Source organism: Anabrus simplex, chromosome 5, assembly GCF_040414725.1.
Source record: "Anabrus simplex isolate iqAnaSimp1 chromosome 5, ASM4041472v1, whole genome shotgun sequence".
Classification (NCBI taxonomy): domain Eukaryota; kingdom Metazoa; phylum Arthropoda; class Insecta; order Orthoptera; family Tettigoniidae; genus Anabrus; species Anabrus simplex.
The window spans coordinates 30,721,773-30,734,930 of record NC_090269.1 but is presented as its reverse complement, the minus strand read 5'-3'; the positions used below and the strand labels follow the sequence as shown (position 1 = coordinate 30,734,930).

The window sequence follows — 13,158 nt, the reverse complement described above, 5'->3', positions numbered from 1 at the left end:
TTTTAAAAACAAAGTTAATAGCATTATCTCAGAGGATATTGACGCCATTCTATCTTGAACGGTCCATGCGTTATTTGAGATGGACAACTTAGCTGAATAACCCTCTACATCCCAGTAATCAGACATCTGTAAACATGAACGTAAGCAATTCATAGAGGTTATGTTGTAGAATTATGTTTCACTGTGTTATAAGAAGTGTAATATAGCTTATATATGGACAACAACTATAGCTAAAAATGTATTAGGTTGGTCTTTTGTGTACTGTATTTTCTTATGTTTTATCATAACAACACAGGTAATATTATTTCCACAATCAGCTGTTCTTGTGTCTCGAATAGGAAACAACTCCTTGAACTGAGATCAGAGAGTTTAATCAGAGAAATTTCTCCAGTCAAAGTTAATACTGTGTGTTAGGTCATCAGCCCAGAGGCTGGTTGGGTCCTTAAATAGCACCACCAAAGGTTATGCGGTTATAAGGAAACCCCAAAAAACCAATGGCAGCACCAAAATGAGCCATACTAGGCAAGATGAGGAGTGAAGTAGTTTGCCATTGCTTTCCTCAACTAGTTCACTGCAAATTGATCTCAGATTAACATTTATACAATAGAAAATCCGAGTTTAGTGTGAACTGAGATCAATTTCAGTGTGAACTGAGATCAGTTTCGTTTCTGATCTAAGATCAAATGGTTTACGCAACCGGCCCTGAGGGGATTATCACCCCACCCAAAGGGGATCATCCACCCGAAGCCGTTGACCCCTATGGGGGGGTTGAGTTATTTACCATCGCTCGACACTCTGCGTTAGCAGTTTTTACAGCTGGTTGCCAAGCCAGCCAACCCTCCTCCTTTCCCATTCCGGATTTGGGACTGGACAATGGTGGAGTTAATTACAGTAAATACCACTGAAAAATAAATTAAAACAACTAAAATGATATCATTGTGTTGGCATTTTATCCATTCTTTGTTTAATAATTGGAAATGGCTCTCAATTACGTCTTGAAACTTTGGCAAAAGGAAAACCAACCTAAAATCAAAATTGGAGCAGAACCCTCAATAAGAACAAACTGCCTGGAGTTTGTGGATGATTTATCTCTCTTAGGCGTCGACATGGAAAAAGTTCATGCCCAGATCACCAGTCTCCAAAAAATCACCTTAAAAATAGGATTACAAATATCCTTTGAGAAAACTAAGATCATGCCCATGAAACCCCTTAGCATAAATAAAGTTTTCTTAAACGATCAAAAAATTAACATAGTTCTAAAATTTAAATATCTTGGAGAAGTCATCACACACAACTTAAACGAGAAAGAAACATGGATAAACAGAACTAACAAAATTTTAAAAGTACAATTTCTAACTTAGTCAACCTACAATAAGAAATGCCTGTCAATAGACACACTAAGATCCAGCATTATAAAACCGTAACTCTCCCAGAAGCTACTTAGGCTTGTGGAAATCCTGTTCCATATTAAAAACGAAAGAAGAACTTATCAGCTCCTCAAAACTGATATGAGAATCGTCAGAACTTGCATAAATAAAGAATACCAGGTCGAAGGATGCTAGAGAATCCTTCCAATGAAACTGTCTATCGAGAGATTGACCGAATTACCAGCACAGTGAAGGAGAAAAGTATCTCATATTTCTTTCACATCTTGCAACTGCTAAGAAACAGGATTTTACGATAGCTAGTGATGTAAAATCTTGGAAAGAAGACAGGAGGACAATGGATCCAAGAAATTCAGCAAGATCTCAAAGCAGTTGGACTCGATATAACAGATGCAGAGAACAAAAGTAAAATTAACACCCTTCTTAAGAATAAATTTTCAGCAGAAATGACACATAGAAGGTCTATAGATATTTCAGACAAATTGAGAAAAAGTAGTGGTCAAATTGGAAGAACCAATCAGTACAACCTTCAAAGAGAAAGTGAATGTGGAACGACTCAAGTGTTCCAATGTGGCCAATGAAGTTAATAATAATAATGATTGGAAATTATCATTTTTGTCTGTCTTTTATAAGTATTGCTCTTTTCTCTCCTCCCACTTGTCAAAAAAAAAAAAAGAAGCATGGTTTGAACCATTGAACGTTTACATAGTACTTCAACGTTTACATAGTACTTCATCGGTCCCTTACAATATCTTGATCACATTGATAATTTGATATATTTTATGGCTTCTGACATCAATGAAAACACAAAATTTCCAAATGCATATCTTAGATTTTCCGTGATGTCTCCTGTTCACGAGGGGGAAAAAAAATAGTTGCCATGACTTATGTCTCGACCCTCGTATCTTCAGTCTTGATGTGAGAAGCAGTAGCGGTGACTGGGAATTGCAAGTGGGCAGGATGGGGAAGGCAAAAAATGTACAGGCAACAAAAAGTACCCAGGTTTGTAGAATATAGCGAGTGGTGGGGGGATATTTATACTGAAAAATGAAATGGCATATGGTTTTTAGTGCCGGGAGTGTCCGAGGACATGTTTGGCTTGCCAGGTGCAGGTCTTTTGATTTGACTCCCGTAGGCAACCTGCGCGTTGTGATGAGAATGAAATGGTGATGAAGATGCCACATACACTCAGCCCCCGTGTCAGCAGAATTAATCAATGATGATTAAAATTCTCTTTGAGAAAATTTCGACAGAGGGGTAAAGGTTGACAGTTTACCAACTTAAGTGTGGTAATAATAGTTTTTTGAGATTTTGATTCAATACTATACAATAAAACTTTCACCAAAGGAACAATATCACACATGTATTACAATGAAATAAAAGTACGGCATGATAATACAATTAAAAATCATTTGATATTTACCTACACTAAAAAACTAACAGACACTGAAGAGATTGACAAATGCGTGCGGCAAGCGGGTGAATCACACCTCAGTGTCCATGACCTTGGCAAAATAATTTACTCCTGCTATCCTCCCTCACAGCACACATGCAAAGTCTCCACTACTTGCTGTGGCAATGTGTTTAATACAGTCAGAAAGAGTGCTTTCCCAGAACTTAAATGCAGCACATGTCAAGTGGACTGACCTGTATCTGCTTTATGTTTATCACACTTTCCTCTGTGCACTGGGGTAGCTGCCTCTGTGGATCAGTGGTAGAGTGTCGGCCTCCGGATCCCAAGATAGGGATTCAAACCCGGCAGAGGTAGTCGGATTTTTGAAGGGCGGAAAAAAGTCCATTCGACACTCCATGTCGTACGATGTCGGCATGTAAAAGATCTCTGGTAACACATTTGGTGTTTACCCGACAAAATTAATTAAATCTCAGCCATAGACGCCCAAGAGAGTTTCGGTTCACTCGGTCTGCGATCTAGTGGGCCTAGAGTAAAACGGAACGTCGAAATTGACGAGCAGACAGCCAGATGGCGTCAAATTGAAATGTCTGCAGATGGTAGTTGAGGCCATACGATTATTATTATTATTTTGTGCACTGGGGCAATTATAGCAACTCTCCATTTATTTGGTATAGTTCCTTCATGCAAAGTAATCAAATAAGTACTTCAAATATGGTACTATATCCCAACCCATTGCCTGTAGCATATCCCCCGAAATCTTATAAATTCCAGCTGCTTTTCTGGCTTTCAATTTTTATACCTTTTTGTGAATATCTTTATCATAGGTAAATTTCAGTATGGCACTAGTATTAGTCACTTCTGTAGGATTATCTTCTTTGTCAATTAGTGTAATATTATTAGAGTTTTCACATCACCTAAGGCTGTTCTCTCCACAGCTTATTGTTAATAATAATTAACTACTCCTTGCCTATTATCTATTACTGAGTATCAGTTGTCCTATTTGTAACAAAACCTCTTGGTTCTTATGATATAGTTCTGATTCTTTTCACAATTTATTGCACATAACAAAAGTTGAAGAATGGATAAACTTCTGAAGCCAGAAATATTGAACCTGGATCCAAACACAGCCTCTACATGTGGAGTCATTGGTTTCATACTTTTTCATATTTCTTTGGAGGTGTCAAAACAGGCGAGCCAGATAAATTTGGATTCCTAATTATATATCTTACAGTGTCTATGAATTTGTGAGTGTAAAACTTATAATGAAGCCATACATACTCAAACTATTGTATCTTAAAACTATCAGTGAGGTTTTTGTTCACCACAAGTTAGCCTCTCAACATGTTACCCGAGAAAATTACTGACCAATATCAGCAAGTGTTAAAAATCTTAGCCTAAGACTGTAATTTTCAAGCTGTCACCCCAGATGTAAACAGAGATGACTGATCCCAAGAGGTGTTTATCAGTGGCATGAACAGGCAAAGGCCCTTGAGTTGACTCGGGTGCAGTCACATTAATACCATGTACCTGTTCCTGCAGATTCTTGTGTTCTGTTGAGTCTGATAAATCTTGTATTTCCTCCATGGTAGCAGCAACTGTACCAAAATGCTTTTTCTGTGGTTATGACTAATACTCATGAGAAAGTTGCATTGGCAGGAATTCTGTTTGTAAAAATTGTGGAAGGAAAGGACACTATAGTATATTTTGTAGATCGGGATCATGGAGGAAGAACAGTAGTTCAGAACTTACACAAACGTATGGTTTTCTCACTTTCAGCTATATATTGTTCATCGACATAATGTTCTAACACTACGTGTTTCACGATCTATATATCAGTAGGCATTAGAATTGCCAACACAACACTTGTGAGTACAGGTAGTTCACCACCATCATTAGCAAACTCTTAGCCAAGGACTTGAATCTTGCAATTTGTCCTCGTAAAGAAGAAGAGATAATGATGGCATCTACTTCTCAGTGTTCTGCTCAGCACACCATGACCTTCTTGGACTACAAAAACTTTCCATTCTCTTTATTACTGCATTATATTCTGATGTAGGGAGAGATCTAATGAATCCATATTCCCAACTTGAAATGGAATTTGGATATTGTGAGCCTCCCCTCTCAGTTTGCCCTACTACCACTCTGGTGAAACCTGCTTCGTTGTTCAAATACATACATACATATTACCAGACTGCAATCCTGTAGCTATTCTTTCTTGTCACTGTACAAGTTCTGATTCAAAATTAAAACAAGAGGAGGTGAGGAAATTACTTAAGACAAGTTTGCTTACTTATACAATGTGACAGTTGGTGGAGAAAACCAGCAACAGCATGACGATAACTTAACGAAATTCATGGAAGTAGCTACCAAATATAACTTGACAATGAACAACGAAAAGAGCCACCTGTCTCGTCAGTCCCTTGAGATCATGCGTTACTTCATTTCAAACAAAACTCTCCAACCTGATCCAAAGCCCCTTAAACCATTGATAGATCTTCCTCTATCTTCCAGTCTTGCTTTGTTGCTGGGTGTAGTTGGGTCACTGAACAAGACATGGAAGCAAAACAGAATAGTGTATACCTTACCTGTCTACTATGGATCAAGTTGACTATATACTGTATTTATTTGTGTATTTGCCACATTTTTTTCACAATTTTGAGACAGGGTGAGAAAATTACACAATATCTTCGGAGGATGATATAGATGTTGATTCCCATAGGGAATGTCCAATAACGGACCAACTATATTAGTATTATGTCTTCAGAGTTCGAGCAAAAGTTGTATGGCCATTTTAAAGAAAAATATGAGAAATACTGACTTTTAGGCAAGAGATATTAATTAATAAATAACACATATTTGATCATGCAACTCAATGATTATATACATAAATAAAGGTAGTACGCTAAAACTTGAAATTTGTTCGGTAGTTTGCGTGTAATCACTTTTCACTTCTGTGTTGCTCACGGAAGGAAGAAAGAGGCCTGCTTTTGGGTTTAATAGTGCACTCGCTCTACCACACTCAGCCACTATTTTACATCATCCGAACACGAAGTAGAGACATGTTGCAACTTACCTTTCTCATGCTCAATCACTCTCATCTGATGATTCAGCTTGTAGACCGATGCTCTCATCATCATCTTGCGTGTCCGAGTCTTCCATCCATGTTATGTCGTTCTCTCATCCATCAAGAGAATTGGATATCACCATTTCTTTAAAACTTTTGCTAATCGCACATTCATGTATCATAGCCCAAGCTCGGAGAATCCACGGGCACATCTGTTTGATTTTTTGATTTGATTTGATTTGATTTGATTTGATTTGATTTGATTTGATTTGATTTGATTTGATTTTTTAATTCTTCCCATTGGTGTAAAACTATGCACATTTGTCAACATCCATTCCGTATACAATATACGCAGGTAATCTTTGAAGGGCTTGTTCACGGAAATACCGAGAGGCTGAAAAACAGATGTCAGACCGCCAGGTATGATTACCAGGTCCGATTTCATCTCCCTAATTTTTCCCCTTACGGCATCTGTAAGATGACCTCTAAAATTCTCTAAAACAAGCATAAACTTCAGCTGTAATAAGGCTACAGGACGTCTTCTCCATACAGTCGTCCAACAGTTCACCGACCATCCAACCCTTCTCCTACATTCGAATGTGGATTCCTGGTGGAAAGTTTCCTTTGGGAAGAGTCTTCCACTTAAAAATTATGTAAGCTGGCAACTTCCTGCCTTCTGCTGTGATAGCTAACATTGCTGTGCACCTCATTTTCTTTGCTCCCGTACTTCTCACCCACACCCCCACTATGCGCATCTATATTGTGTGTTTGATCGGCATTTCCATTCTAAGAAAGAACATAGTTGTTCTTCTACCGGAGTCTGATGACAAATTTTTGCAATTCTAGTATGTTATCAGAGTACACTTCCGGAAGTCATTGACTGCGTGATATTCTTCTTCTTAAGCCTAGTCCACTTCTTCGCATAAATCATACTGCCCCTCCTCTAATGGCTTTAAAATTTTGCGCACTGATGCCGTTCCATCTCAATGCTTTGCGTGCTTTAATCTATAACATACTGTAAAACTTCCTCATCAATTTGCCTATATTTTACTCATTTCTGACCATGAAAAGACCACAGTGCTTTCTTAGCTGTCATTAATTTTTACCTCCGGTTTCGCCAGAATTATATTAACTTCAGATCAACTGAAAATTCTCGGCCTGCAGCTCTTACATCGTTCGATTCCATGGAAGAAAGTACACACAACTTAAACTCTGCTGTATAACTGTTGTGTTTACCCATGTTTGTTAGTTTCACTCACCAGAAAATTGAACAGTTTCATTGCACTAAACGTTTTCACAATCAGCTCGTGACCAAGGTAACTGCTGTATTACCCGGAAGCTGGCTCAGTGCGGGATTCCTGAATGCAGAGGGCACACGAGGGCGAAACGCTGGCAACCAAGAGTGAGTTAGCGGGAAAATTTATAATGTCCAATAACGGACCATTTATATTGGTATTATCAATTTACTCATTCAGGACAAATATTTCAGATTCCCTATGGGAATCAACATCTATATCAACTACTGTACCTCCTGCGAGTTATTTTTAAAAGGAGCGCATGGGAAGGGGTGCAACATTGTCTGCCTGGAAAGTAGGTTTTGTAGGTTAGGACATGATTTTCAGCCCTTCCAATTTATGAGGAAAGTTTCCGAATTTACACCTCTTCTTCCGATCTTCTTAATTAGTATTATTTCTTCCGAATTTTAACCAATTTGACTCCCAGTGATATATTTGTTAAAAAGAAAGCACTGAAAATAATTCCCGTTCTCTAGGAGAATATCATAATTGCTTTGGTTATTTGTGCAACCTTACTTTTGTGTTTAAGTTAAACTTCATGCTTTAACTCGCAAATGTAATGTTTGCTCTCATTTCTCGCTTGGCATTTGGCTCTGCAGCTGGGAACTCGGGGCAATATTTGCCCCGCAAGCCCGGCAGCAACTTGAGATGGCTGGTCAGCTGACCAGCGTAGTTGAGCTAAACAGAGGGTGGAGAAATTCCGAGAGGAAAAATAAAATTTGGTTTTCAGTCCCGAAAAAACAGAGCAGGGAAAATATGCGATGGGGGTAAATACAGTATACCATGAAGTAAAATGTACTGCCTACCTTATACGCTACATGTCTTGATGTTTGTGTTGAGGATTGTACATATTTTAAAAAGGGTTTTATATGCCATAAATAAGGTTCGGATGTTAAGGAAAAGTTGTACAGTTTTAACTTACCTATTATAGCTCTGTCAGTTTACATTATTACATGTTTTGCTGTATTATCGCCAATCACTTTTTGGCATGTTTAATACTCTAATACTTCCTAGCTATCTCTAAAATGCTTAAGTCATATTTTATCTTCTTTTTTGATCATATTTATCTAGCTTTATGGCAAATTTGCATACATATTTTGTACTTCTGTAGGTCATAAACTTACAAACCCTAGCCAAAGGCCATATTTAAATGGGGAAGAAAGTCTTATTTTATACAGGTTGCTTGTTATGTTTCTGTAGCCTTACACATTCTGTGACGTGTTAAGTAAGTTTTAATGTTTGTACTTTATTTTTTCCCAGCTAGCTTAACAGAGCTAGATTTTGGACTACTCATTGAAGCCACCATTACATCCACTGAAGGGTTCTTAGACTGAACATAGGACTGCAAACTATTTAATATATCAAGGAAGAATATTGCAAGTGAAGAAAGAAAAAAGGTACTTCCCTTCCAAACTGATTCTTCCTTTCAAATGTCTAAGTGCAATAATGAATCAGTATTTTTTAAATTATATTTTATGAATATCTCTAGATGTTCAAGGATTTTAATCAAGTCAAAATTTAACATCACAAAAAGAGTGAAATGCAGTATATTATTTATTTACAAAAAGACCAATATTTACAAAACTTCTCTTAGCTAAGGTTTACCACAATAGACAAAGCATAATAAAACAATGCAATTTATAATTTTGGCTTATAATGGTAATTAGCTGATTATTTTTATAATGTCATTAAAATACAAGAATTTTAATTGATAATACATACTGTAAGTCTTCACTTAACGTCAGCCTGATTAACATTGTTTCACTAAACAGTAGAAGACCCATGTTGCTCTGCAGCATTCGTTATAAACAGGTCACATAACTCATCTTGATATGCCTATCATAGTCATATTGTTTTGCCTACCCTTATGAACATTTAATAAGAAGCGTTATGGTATGCTGCCCACAGTTCGTAGTCAGAATTCTTCCATACTGACGTCATCATGCCACCTGTGTGGTAAAAATCTATCCACATATTTGCTTTTTAATCCTGCAGGTCTTGATGTAAAGCTTGTGTTGTGTCGTAGAAGGCAACGGTATTTGTAATCACAGTTCTTCTATATAGAATGGCTGTGAGCTCATAGGTTAGTCTCAAAGGAGCGCTTTTTGCTAGGCAGAGAACTTCTTTAAGATACATGACCTTTACTCCTTCTAGTGTAGGTAGGTTAACCTTTGATAGGTGTTCCCAGATAATGTCTAAGGCATAGGTCATGATGGGGTGTGTTTGTATGTAGACTTCCTTTCTCTTAGCAGCGTGTAAGTTATTAGGAACACTCTGTCATCCGTTATATATTTGGAAGCTGTAAAAGGTTAGACAATCAAAGAGTATCTAACAAGGAATAGTACCGTATTCTTCCATGATCAGAGGAAGTGTATACTCTCTAGCTTCAGGTTGGATAAATAGTCATTAATATGGCTGCAAGCAATGACAGTACTAACAATAAAAGTCACATAATCAGAATATTAATTAAAGTATCAGTCGCTTAGCAAGCTGCTAAGTACAGAATGTATTGTGGGTTAGGGTAAGCCTTCACCTGCAATTATTGGAGTGATCATTTAATGATTTCATTTTATAGTTATTCAAAGTTGGCTGAACTTAGAGACCTATCAATGTATCATGATTCACCGGCAGGTAATTCCAGAGAGATAAAACAAAAGTGAAGCAAATCGGTCCAGTAGAACAAAGCTGTTTTTAGTAAACTCTTTTAATATATAAGTTGTAAATGTGCATATACCAGACCCCATTTTTAATATGTAATTGTTTCACTTTAATATTCCTGTCACACAAGCACTTTCAGATATGCCAATTGTTTCACTTTAATATCTTTATCACACCAGCACTTTACAGAACAGCCACAGCAAACATTCTTGAGTTACTTATATGAAAATTCCCCATGTCAGTTGAAGTCTCTGTTGTTAAGCTTAACTCTTCACCATTGCTCACCCATTATGATGTAGAGATGAGTTAACTGAATGTGGGTGCTGTACAGTGCTTTAAAAAGCCTTTCAAGTTACTACATATGTAAATTATGCAGATTTTGCATCCTCCAAGTCTATTGATTGAAGGTGAAGAAGAACATGACAACCGTCAATTTCTTGGTTAAAATGGATATTACCTATATGCCAGTTTGAAGTGGGTAAACATTCGGTGGACTTTGCATCCGTAGCCTATTGAGGCCTTTACCTACCATTGTCCATGCATTGAGAGGCAATGCAGAATAAATAAAATCAAGTGGTGATTGTGGTGGTGGTTATTATTTTAAGAGGAAGTAACTTGGCAACCATCCTCTTATTAACACTAATCGGAAAGGAAAAAGAAAGGGATCCGACACATCGAAAAATCAAAGTATCGGCCAGAGAAAAACAAGGACCACGAAGGGCGTGTAAATAGAAGACTCCCTAGCCCTTGGAACCTAATACCGTCAGGGTCGGAAAGAACAAGAGTTGACCAAGGGAGGTCAGATAAGATAGATGAAAGTGAGGAGCCTGGAACAAGTAAGTGGAAGCAATGCCAGGACCCAGCTAAAGGGCCCGTGGTCACCAACCCTCACTCACAAATTTAGAGCCCCTGGGGTCTCTTTTAGTCTCGTCTTACGACAGGCAGGGGATCCCGTGGGTGTTATTCTACTGCTCCGACCCACAGGGGGAAATTAAATCAAGTATCAAGTTTAGTGAACTAAAATGTACTGACATATTCAGATACTATACTTGTTTCCATTTGCTTCAGTAACTCATGCTGGTGAGTCCTTACATTTCGTTCTACAGTAGGTTTCCATCTTTCCAGTCATAATGAGAGCTTTCTTTGGAATCGTCTCCATTGACATTCTCATCATGTGTTCTAAACACTTCAGCTTGACTATGTAACTTTTTGATGAATACTAATAAATAAAATCGTGAATAAAAATATATAAATAAAATTACTCAAAAACTTAATAAAATTAATAAGCATAATTAACCGAAATGTCCGTAGTATGGGCGCCAGAGTTCACCAGAATGGATCCCTCGAATTTAGATAAGAGCATGATAAACTTTATATCCCAGGGCGTGTACATAATGCTGCGTACTGGTACATCTGCTGCAGGCCTTAATTAACCTCCTGAAAACGACTAATTAGGTAGGAACTGCACCTAGGTTCATCAATAACACTGATTCTAAAATAGCTAACTATGTTCTTAACAAATTCCGTGCATGAGCACCTCATCAACATACAACATTATACATATAATACACACATAAAATATTGCTGGAAGACTCCATATTTACAACAACAATAATGAAAACCGTGGGAAAACGAAAGTGAGAACTAAGCTAGCATTTGTAGATAGTCCGATGAACAATGTACATGTATGAAGATAAATACCCTTCACTGTCTCTATATCAATTCGACTTACTGATTCTCATAATCGGCAGTTATCACATCACACAGATACTGTACCTTGTACTTCTGTGTTCACATATTTTAACACTTGTTGTAGAGATATATACACACGTCTGTCGATCCTCAACATAAATTTATGGAAAGTCTGAGATAGCTTTCACCAACATATAATGCTAGGCCGCCACAAGTGTTACACTACTTAATGCGCAAGCACTCTCCACAATCAGCCACTTTCCACAAACATAACAAGACTACGCTCCACGAACGTTTGAAGTCCAGTCCATTGCAGCCGTGTATCAGCACCACTTCCTTCCCGTACAGTGCCTCAGTTGTAGTTGTAGTTATCTTCCTTTTCGTTCCTTTACAATCACCTCTACAATCACCCTTACAATGTTCCTTACAATGTCCCCGGTTGCCGCCGTATGATCAACCTTTATAGACATCAACATGCCCCTCCTCTCAGATGATACGTCTGGATTGGTGCTTGCCAGCCAATCATGAGTGATCCTCTTCTCAAGCCCAAGCCCTGAACTACTTCTTCCTCCCAAGACAATAACAAACTCTGGGGTATATTCCATGAATCACCAAACTTCCCTAATACAACAACAAGCTCACCTCATCAGGCTGGGATATATACATGACTCATGAATTTCCCGACACAAGTACATCACAACAAATACATCTCATAAGACACTGGGATATCCATATGACTCATTCAAATTACCAGAGTTATTAAAGCAATGTTTTCCCACTCGTGCAAAACAAATTACTCATACCTACATATGTGGATATCTTCCAGCTTATAAATATAAATGACAAAACATACACATGAAATACCGATAATAATAATGATAATAAATCGAATACTGACAATAATATCTCTACCTTCTACATATAATTCGGGGGTGTGATATATGTACTATCACATAACGCCCCCTTGGTGAATCGATGATATCACATATTATGATTCACCATAAAACAGAACTTCATACATAACCTTATAATGGCATAACTGAACACATAATTTACTGTAATAATGATATATACAATGCATCTACTGCATTGTATTCGCACACACGAAATACAATTTGTCCAAACAATAATAATAATAATATGGCTCTATACACACAACTCTGATTGTTTCATAAGCATTGAACACAATCCCTTCTTGCTACTGTACACATACATTAAAATTGATAATATATACATCCATGGTGCAGATCCTATCTCTTATATCTGCGAAGGCTATAGATATTAAATGTTCCAAGAACCTTGTTGTCAGTGGTTAGGAGCCTATAAGCACACTTGCCTATTCTACTGTCCACAGTATACGGACCCTGATATAAATGAAAAAACTATACATAAACTTAATATTGGCATCGATAAATGAGGAATGCGTACCGCAATAAAATCCGAACACATCTCTAATACAATCTATCTCACACACAAACATTCATCCCATCCAGTCACACAAGAATCATACAAACTTTCATTCGGAACATTCATAATAAAGAAATCCCTCTTTCTGAAATATTCGGGAATCTTACTATGTTTACTCTTCCACAAAACCATAATTAATGCAAGCAAACAGATCACATACTTTTTCACACATTCCACATCGCT

The 13,158-nt window shown here is 37.5% G+C and overlaps 1 protein-coding gene across 1 annotated transcript in view; it reads left to right on the top strand.

Annotated features, from left to right (window-relative positions):
* The window catches only part of pigeon (protein), a 251,647-nt gene extending 240,636 nt beyond the window's left edge, over window positions 1-11,011 (top strand). The window contains exon 17 of the mRNA XM_067146828.2: window positions 8,419-11,011. Coding sequence (XP_067002929.2) covers window positions 8,419-8,492 — 74 coding nt within the window. The 3' untranslated portion in view covers window positions 8,493-11,011. The remainder of the gene's footprint in view (window positions 1-8,418) is intronic.
* Window positions 11,012-13,158: the final 2,147 nt, after the last annotated feature.